Here is a 10,804-nt window from a genome sequence, read left to right as displayed (position 1 = left end):
GCATATAATTATGTTGTCTGATCAGGTACGGTGGAAACAGTTTTCCAGAGCTTTTTACACTTCAATTTGGGGCGATGTTTTATCTCTGGTTTTTAACCTGACCCCAGCGTATCTGTGAGAATATAATTGTACGTTTTCAGTATTTTCATTATTTGAGAGCAACAGACACGAGTATAACATGTTTCATAAATGTTGATGATAGCTATTTTCCTGAATTGTTTAATGTGATTCAAACGGATTTATAAGCACTCTATGATTATATGTATTTTTGACTTGTTCCTTTCACCAAGTTTCAAGCAATAAACTAACGCATGTGTTGCCCCTGCAAAAGTATTTGTTACGGAAATGAGTAAAGGCTTTATCCTGAAATAGTTGGTCTAAAATTGCCGGAAGGGCTAAACGGGATCCTTAGGCGTAACGCCATTTGCAATCTCTTCACGTTATAGTGGCACCTCTACAAAATAGAGTGAAAAATCAACTTTAAGAATTACGTTTAAAATACATTGTAGTTACATCCGCTTGATCAAAACTAAACACATCACTTCTAAACCAGTAAATAATGCAAAATTTAAAAAAGCTTTATTCTTTTTAAATTCTTTATAAAAAAATGTACATGTTTGATTGAAGACATCTATACTACTATATAGGCTATAATGCACTGGGGGTGAAGAGGATGTATTGAAGTAAATGAATGATAAATGACAAAGATGAATATAAATGTTTTCACGTACACTCGGGCGTATTGTTTCAAGTTATATTGAAATGTTCAGTAATTTATTTCTCAATCTATCGTGATCTCTGAAACTAAGTTCCACCTTTAAGTTAATGATGCACAATTTGACAGATTTGATCTGTTTATTTATTTTTGTCTCAGAATCAGGTCATTTTGGCACCAGTGCCTTCCATTCAGTCATATAAGATATCTCGCAATAGAACAGATCTCCATTGTTTGGTAAGCTGCCGAAAATCTAATTTTCCATTAAAGCGTTAGTAACGCTTTTAGCCATAAAACATTTTCAAACGCAAATATGAAACTGCGATCTGCTCTTGTCAGCAGTCTTATATCACTAGTTTTCAGACATTTTTGCAAAATATGGCTCATTCAAAGACAAAATAAAAACAACTAAAAATGTCAAAAGAATAATCTTTGGGAGTGCAGCTTTAAATATGCAGTGTTCAATAGCTTTAAAAGAGCAGTTATTACTCAAGACTGCAGTACGCAGTACCCGGTATGAAAATAATCTTGGAAATATATTTGGTATGCAGAATCTGTAATCCGTGTTATGTTTTAGGTACGCAAGAGTATAAATTGATGGAGTGTTTGGTACGCAGGGGGATTGTCAATTTCTTTTAGAAACCATTTATCTACTCATAAATATTTGAAAAATAGCTATATAATATGTATTCACTTTTACAAAGAATTAATGAGCTCTGTAATAAAATCAAAATACATGTACGTAAAACATACGGAAAGTAGCTAAATATCCACAAGGATGGGAGTATTTCGTCAATTCGTCAATACCTGAGAATTATTGCTTACATCGCCGAAAAAAGAAATTAATTTCGTTAACCTGATTAACAAAAGTAACAATTTTTATTTATGGTCAGGCTGTTTTGATAATTTATACATGAAATAAGCAATGATGAAGTGCAGCCTTGCCCGAACCACATTGTTTAACACAGGGGTAGGATGCGCGGTTAGGCCACACCACTAACATCAATTGCAAAAGTATTTTCCAACTTGAAAAATAATAATAACCAGGGGAAACTGTAACTAAAACTAAATAAGAAAAATGATATATGTATATTTAGGAGTGTGAAAAATAATTTACTTTTTTATATTTATTAAAACAGTCGACATCTACATTAAAAACTTGTAGGTCCTATGGTTCTATGTGAGTTTTGGGACTTTTATATAAACATTGCACACACTTAGTTATTATTGCAAAGGTGACAAACTCAAGCAATACACACGGCAAGGAGTTTAAATAAACTTGCTTTGTTAAAAAAATACAAACTTTTGTTCAAAGTGTTTGAGTAGCTATTAGCTTTTATTGCATTTCTGGGTTATTTAATTTTGCCAATTTTAAAAAGGTTGTAGGCCTTGGCCTATTTGTAGCTACGCCACTGGAAAGGAAAGATGAACATTGACTTGTAGAACACCACAAGCAAGTGTTAACATTTTTCATGCAGGTACTCAAGGGAGCTAACTACATAGTAAACTACATGCAGCGGTAATAGCCGTTACTTCCCTTTGCTGACTGCGTAGATGATGGCCCAAGGGCACATTTCAATGTTTACCACAAGGACGTATACACAGATATTAGGATGACTTATTCTTTAAGCATTTTGTTGAAAAGCGTTGCTAACTCTATTTAAAGACAATATTTGAGCATAAACCAACATTTGTTGAAGTGTGCCAGCCGTCAGTATATTAGAATTATCACTCCTAATGATTTGCCACTCTTTATTTCGTCATACGAAAAAGTGCATTTTATAATAACATGAGCGAGTCCTTTTAAGAATATCCCTGTCAGAGTATTTATATATATATATATATATATATATATATATATATATATATATATATATATATATATATATGGACTTGGCTTAGCACGGTCATAGTTTCCATTTTGTTTTGAAAAACATGTACAAATATTGACCAGCCAGCACAACATTCATTTTCTGAGCTTTATATTTTCTTACGTTATATGCTGTTTGAAGAGGCAACTCAACATTCATTTCCTAGTGTGAAACGTCCATTGTCAAGGCAGGTCAGGTCAACATTAAGTGAACAAAATTATTTGTCGAACTAGCTCGACATAAACGTAATCAATGTCAAATGTCGTTCGTCTAGCCCGACATTCGTTCACTCAATGTCGAGTGTCGTTCGCCGTCAAGCCCCACATTCGTTTACTCAATGTCGAATGGTGTTCGTCTAGCCCCACATTCGTTTACTCAATGTCAAATGGTGTTCGTCTAGCCCCACATTTGTTTACTCAATGTCGAATGGTGTTCGTCTAGCCCCTCATTCGTTTACTCAATGTCAAATGTCGTTCGTCTAGCCCCACATTCGTTTACTCAGTGTCGAATGTCGTTCGTCTAGCCCCACATTCGTTTACTCTTTCCATTATTAGATCAATGACTGTCCATGTGTGCTTTCATCTGTCCAAGAAATTTATACTGCACCTGAATCTCGGCAGATATATGCCGGAAACCCTCAAGTTCATGGGCGGACAGTTTACTGACATCATCGCAGCTGTAGGTGGCCCCGTGAGTCTGTCTGGAGGTGTTCCGGCTGTTGGCGCCCCCGAACACGGCAAAATAGTACATGCGAAGCTTTGACGGCGTCCATGGTCTCTGTACTTATTTGAATTTACTTTGACTTTTAATTTTATTAAGTTATTACCCAAAATGACGAAATTTAATTGAAACAAGAAAATATCAAATTTCAGCATGAAAACGTGCCAGTTCTTTCATATTAAGACATTTTCAAATGACCGTTTTATGACGCATTTTTCTTGTCAAACATTCCTTAACGGCATTCAAATATCGTTTGAAAATACACAGGCACAATTTACACACAAGTTGTCTTATACATCTTCTGTATATCATACATCTGGAAGTTTACTTGACTGGAACACTATTGTTCCGTTGTTCATTCGTACGTCTGTCGGTAACATATGGCCATACGTCCAGTCACGTGTCCTTTACATACTCACGGCACTGGTTCTCTATTTCTGTATAGTTCGATTGTTAGATACACAGATATAAACCACTGATTACCAAGAATGCGGGACACACCATTACATGATGTTGTAAAATTATGCAAAGTTTAAGTGTTTTTCTAATGCCAAAATCATTTCTAGCGCGTACATGCACTAGGGCCCACCCTGCTAGCGCCCCCCTCTAAAACCGTCCAAGTCTACTTTTTATTTCAATATTGGAGAATAAAGTAATTAAATACGCATAAATGCACCATTTCCCACTACACATTGTGATGGATGAGTGACTTATGAATAACGCAGGAGTAACATCAGAGAATCATGCTAATTCCGTCTAAGGTGCTTCATTTCGGCAGGATTTCGAGCGATTACTAACGGACATCCAGATCATGATTTTTTTATACGAATGTTGTGTGAATGTCATACGATTGCCGATTTTACATGTTGGCAGAAACTCGAAGAATTTGTCGTGGCTTAAAAAGGGTACTCCTTATTCAAGCCTCGACAGATGTTTCTACGAGACACTTTGTTCCTACGACTGTCGTACAACATCACAAGACAAGCCATGAAACCCCACAAATGACAGATGATAACTATTATAAGGTAGAATTCATTCACTTCCATCCAAAACAAATCAAGTTCTAATGAAAAGTTAAAACTCTTTTTTTCTATTGAGTGAATAAGGGCAACAAAACTCTAGTTTTTGTAATGCGCACGAGTTCATACTACGAAAATGTAAATCAGTATTATCCTGCAGTCGTTCAGTCATACTGGCTTCATAACAAACAAATGGATAATTCAAACAAGGGAAGCAATATGATAGATATGTATTTTAAGTATATTCAATGGCCAAGAGTGCAAGATAGGTTCATCCCAACCAGGGCGCAGGGTTTTTCGCGGAAACGAAGTTTACCGAGTTTCCGCAAAACACCCTGCGCTAGGGTCGGGATGAACCTATCTTACACAAGCGGCTATGGTAGATGCTTTTTCTTCCACCTCAGTTAAACAAATTTAAGTAAAAATGTATTTTTTGCTGGAACTATTTTTGCGTATGGATATGCGACTATTCGTGGTTGTCATGGATATGCACGCATTGATTCAGATTATGTTAATAGTCAAATCGGTATTTAGATATTTCTAAAAAAGTGAAACATTATTTTTGATGCAAGAAATATTTAATAAGCGTTCTAAATATTGGCACAAAACAAGGTTTCTATTATGCTACAGACGACAGTCTTTAAACAAGGAAGGTAATTACAATGTGACGACCATTAAAAAGGAGTTCCATACGGGCATTTTATCTTCGCCCGTGGGCAAGATAAGAATTTCTAGCATGGTTAAATTATTGGATCTACTTATCTGAGGTGGGAGAAAACAGAGTTCTGGTTCCTTTTTACAAGTACAACACTAAACTTGGATATAACGAATTCAACATTTAGACATACATCAGCTATATGCGAAATAAGCACAATTGTGAAATATGTGCTCTTTGACGAAACAGACGGACAACGAAACAGACGGACATAATTGTGAAATATGTACTCGTTGACGAAACAGACGGACACTATTGTGAAACATGTGCTTGTTGACGAAACAGACGGACACAATTGTGAAACATGTGCTCGTTGACGAAACAGACATACATAATTGTGAAGCATGTGCTCGTTGACGAAACAGCCGGACACAATTGTGAAACATGTGCTCGTTGACGAAACAGACATACACAATTGTGAAACATGTGCTCGTTGACGAAACACCCGGACACAATTGTGAAACATGTGCTCGTTGACGAAACAGACCGACACAATTGTGAAACATGTGCTCGTTGACGAAACAGACGGACACAATTGTGAAATATGTGCTCATTGACGAAACACACGGCCACAATTTTGAAATACGTGCTCGTTGACGAAACAGCCGGACACAATTGTTAAATATGTGCTCGTTGACGAAACAGACGGACACAATTGTGAAATACGTGCTCGTTGACGAAACAGACGGACACAATTGTGAAATACGTGCTTGTGACGAAACAGACGGACACACTTGTAAAATACGTGCTCGTTGACGAAACAGACGGACACAATTGCGAAATATGAGCTCGTTGACGAAACAGACGGACAATTGTGAAATACGTGCTCGTTGACGAAACAGACGCGACAACGAATCAGACGGACACAATTGTGAAATATGTGCTTGTTGACGAGAGAGACGGACACAATTGTGAAATACGTGCTCGTTGACGAGACAGACGGACACAATTGTGAAATATGTGCTCGTTGACGAAACAGGCGGACACAATTGTGAACTATGTGCTCGTTGACGAAACAGACGGACACAATTGTGAAATATTTGCCCGTTGACGAAACAGACAGACACAATTGTGAAATACGTGCTCGTTGACGAAACAGACGGACACAATTGTGAAATATGTGCTCGTTGACGAAACAGGCGGACACTATTGTGAAATATGTGCTTGTGGAGGAAACAGACGGGCACAATTGGGAAATATGTGCTCGTTGACGAAACAGACGGACAACGAAAGAGCTAAACACTATTGTGAAATATGTGCTTGTGAAGAAACAGACGGACACAATTGTGAAATACGTGTTCGTTGACGAAACAGACGGACAACGAAACAGCTGGACACAATTGTGAAATATCTGCTCGTGGACGAAACAGCCGGACACAATTGTGAAACATGTGCTCGTTGACGAAACAGACGGACACAGTTGTGAAATACGTGCTCGTTGACGATACAGACGGACACAATTGTGAAATACGTGCTCGTTGACGAAACAGACGGACACAGTTGTGAAATACGTGCTCGTTGACAAAACAGACGAACACAATTGTGAAATATGTGCTCGTTGACGAAACATATTGTGAAAATGTACTTCGATACTGGATGGTGTGGAAAAGCTTGACCGAGCACAGAATTCAAACAAGTTAAAGAATATTGTGCTTACATTTTTCTTTGTGGTTTGGTGTTTACCGACAAACATCATATACGGTGATTATTAGTTTTTACATGTGCACGAACCAGTTACCGTTTCTTATAATCCAGCGTGAGAAGTTGAGCCGGGAACATACAGACATGGCTCTTGTGCGGACGATATGCGTGGAGGGATAAACGGGAGCGGAGGCGGTTAAGCAGCTGCCGGTTCTGACCCCCCTTCCACATCAATCCGGGCTTCCGGCATCGCCGTGTGTGAGGCCGCCAAGGCTGGTATTTCGAGTCAGTCGTGATGACGATGTTGTTGATGATGATGATGATGATGATGATGATGATGATGATGATGATGATGATGATGATGATGATGATGATGATGATGATGATGATGGTGATGATGATGATGATATAAAAAAAATGATTTACATGTTCGACATCATTTATTTATCTTTATCGACGGAAAACAAACTGCTTGGTGTGGTGATAGTTCCGTGTTCGTTTCTGTCACCGAGATGACGCAACTGTTTTTGTCGAATGTGCAGTCTAGTTCATGTCGCTTGTCTTCGTGTACAACTTGCCTTTTAAGCAAGGTTTTGATATCAAAAACGCCAACATAACGTCACGCCATTTTTTTCAAAATATTTTCCCATGCAGTTCACGCACTTGTTGTGACGATCTACCCATTTCTTGTAAGTGTCACGGTACCACGACTTGTCATATGAAGGATCAACCAACGAGAATTGCAGAAATGATGTGCGGTTTGGAGACACGTCATACACATAGGCGACTGGTAGAACGTTCGTGGGGTAAACCGAAGGAAATGCCTAAGATTCTGAGGACGACTAAAATCGGACGAAAATCATAGTTATATCGTTGAATAGTCGTAGGCCTGACGTCGGGAATAACACAATTGTATATTGAAGACTTGTTTTATACCTGTTGTTCGCGGTAGGTGATGGACTTACCTTACAGCTTATGACACGATAGTAACGTACGGACAACCGATCGCTTTTGATCCGTGGAATAACTTTATGAGTATGAATTTGTACAATAGGTGTGATGCACCACGAAAACCCCGGGATCATCCGAAAAGGATCTCAACTCATCGCTAGATGCAGTTAAACCTTACTCTCACCGATTAACCGTTTTAACAACTTTTGTTTTCATGTCTTTGAATATTTGAATATGTATAGGCCAACCATTGCATAAATGCATGGAAACCAGTGATCTACGATAAAATATCAGATCGCAGGTTTTTATTATTACGTTTTAAAAAAATGATGATACTTATAAGGTGTTTAATTCTTTAAGTTATCGTTATAATAAAGCAACCCCGTTTTGTGTTATATTATGATAAATTAATTAGTTTGACAATATCTTAAAAGGGTTAAGGGATTTTAAAAAGTGTTTTAATCAAAGACGGATGGTAAAGAAAAAAATGCGATGAACTTCAATGTATAACTTTTGAACCGTAATGTAAACAAATACATTAGTTTTTCAATGACAAAAATGTACACTTAAACCAGTTAGTGATTCTTTTTAAGTCTGGCGCTGTGGCTGTACTATCGGGTACCATCACTATACCCACAATGTCTAGCAACTAACTTTGTCAATCCCAAATGAAAGACCACGCACACACACACACACACACACACACACACACACACACACACGCACGCGCACACACACACACACACACATATACACTGATGTTTATCGGCTAAACATCGTGTGCTAACTATGCTGCATTACGACCTTGCTATATATTAATAGCAAATATTAATCAAATGTACAGAAAAATAAGAAAATTAATACTAATACGTATTCAATCCGATTGGTGAACTAGCGGTCATTTCATTTCAGAGTTGATGCATTTAAGCACATAGTTTACTAGTTTTTCGTTTATCTAATCTTTGTTAAATGACACACCTTCTTTGATCCACTACAATTAATTTATTTTGGAATCTGATTGGAGTAAAACACTGGTCAAGAAACAATAACCATACAATTATAAAAATGTTGTGAAAGGATTGTTTAGCTCCATCAACATTTCATTATCAGATAAATTGCAATAAATATTCATAAATAAATATTTATTTTAAGAAATACAACAATATCTTAATACTAGTTATAAATACAAAACTTCAACAATTCCGAATATGCCGAGTTGAGTGCATTATTAAACAGTGTATTGGCTCAGCCTCCACGCTTTGGCTCCAGCTCCCTGGCTTTTTGCTCCAGCTCAACCCAGAAAAAGAGTATAAACATGCTTATTCCGGTAAACAGGCGTTCATTTTTATTCCCAACAAAATAAAAGCACTCGATAATTCTGCTTTACATTCGATTCTGATAAATCGGCATCGCGTTTTACATAAACAGCTTATCAAATGTAAACAAATATGGCTGCGGTTATACGGGTAAGTTTACTGTTTTCAGATTTTTACGGTTGAAGCTGCGAAACATCCGTGACAGCGTTGATGTTAATTCATGTCGTTTAGTTGATTAAAATAATGCATTAAAAAAGGTTTTATATGTTTAAAATTAGTTATGCCCCCCATTAAGAAAATCCTGGAACCGCCACTGGCTAGAAAATGAATATTTCCAGGGTCAACAAATATTTGCCTATATGCACGACATAAGTCCGACTTGAACATAAGAGCGCTGCGTCCGAAATCTAGCACAATGTCAATGTTAACTAACGAATCCACAGTCGGGCACGTTAACGTAACCTCTTCACCGAGATAAAAGTCTTTAAAAAATCCACTATTGACAGTTGTCAATTCTGGCCAGCTTAAGTCCACAATAACTCTTCTAGAATGTTCATCCTTCTCTACAGTGTTAAGAGAAAAGCATAGATCACAGCACAGCACTCCTTAAATGGCCCTATCATAGCCCAATGCTGCATTTTCGTGACACTATGTTTATCGACGTGATCAGAAAAAAGAGAGTATCTTTATGATTGATTGGGTCAGAACCCGGTAGGTCAGTTTTGCAATAGCCGATAGGAAATCCATATTCCAGCCAATCACATGTGATGTATATTTCGTCATCGTCATACTTCAATAAACCGTTAACAAGAATTATTCCAACCAGTTTTTAAAGAAATCCTTGCACCTTTACAATTGGGCACAATGTCATGTATCTGCACAATCTTTAATGCCTGGTATCACGTGTGTACGACGAGACATCAGACAACGAGCCTGCTTGGACGATTTAATTCCACATCCAATGTGGTGTAGTGATGTATGCCTGGATGATGTTATTCCACAGCCGATATGGTGTAATGATACCTGCTCGGATGATGGAATTCCACAGCCGATATGGTGTAATGATGCCTGCTTGGATGATGGAATTTCACATCCGATATGGTGTAATGATGCCAGCTTGGATGATGGAATTCCACATCCGATATGGTGTAATGATGCCTGCTTGGATGATGGAATTACACAGCCGATATGGTGTAATGATGCCTGCTTGGATGATGGAATTACACAGGCGAAATGGTGTAATGATGCCTGCTCGGATGGTGGAATTACACAGCCGATATGGTGTAATCATGCCTGCTCGGATGATAGCATTACAAAACCGGTAGGGTGTAATGATGCCTGCTTGGATGGTGGAATTACACAGCCGATATGGTGTAATCATGCCTGCTCGGATGATAGCATTACAAAACCGGTAGGGTGTAATGATGCCTGCTTGGATGGTGGAATTACACAGCCGATATGGTGTAGTGATGCCTGCTCGGATGATGGAATTACACAGCCGATATGGTGTAATGATGCCTGCTTGGATGATAGCATTACAGAACCGATATGGTGTAATGATGCCTGTTCGTATATTGTAGTTACACGAGGCGAAAGCAAAATACAGCTCTGTGAACACCCAACGTGATCAGTGTACATCTGCAATTACGAATAAGTTGGTTATTTTGATAACGTCGTGTATTGTGTGTGGTTTGGCCGTTATTCCATAGTTCCGTGTACCGTGGCCAGTGTCTGTGCCAGTGTCCATGACCGGGACCTTCCGGATAAAATCGCTCAACAATAAACATGTTGACATGGGTATTTTTCAAACGTGCATGAGTGTCCGCGCACGTGTCTTGGTCCGAGTGGATGTCCGC

General features: G+C 38.2%; 1 protein-coding gene across 1 annotated transcript; it reads left to right on the top strand.

Annotated features, from left to right (window-relative positions):
- Positions 1-9,837: 9,837 nt before the first annotated feature.
- On the top strand, positions 9,838-10,575 carry LOC128246359 (keratin-associated protein 16-1-like). Its single transcript, XM_052964545.1, has one exon. It carries the CDS (start codon positions 9,838-9,840, stop codon positions 10,573-10,575), a length of 738 nt encoding a protein of 245 aa, XP_052820505.1.
- The last annotated feature ends 229 nt before the right edge of the window (positions 10,576-10,804 follow it).

This window comes from Mya arenaria, chromosome 9, assembly GCF_026914265.1.
Source record: "Mya arenaria isolate MELC-2E11 chromosome 9, ASM2691426v1".
NCBI lineage: Eukaryota > Metazoa > Mollusca > Bivalvia > Myida > Myidae > Mya > Mya arenaria.
Note: the sequence above shows the minus strand (reverse complement) of the source record. Positions and strands in the feature narration are given on the sequence as shown.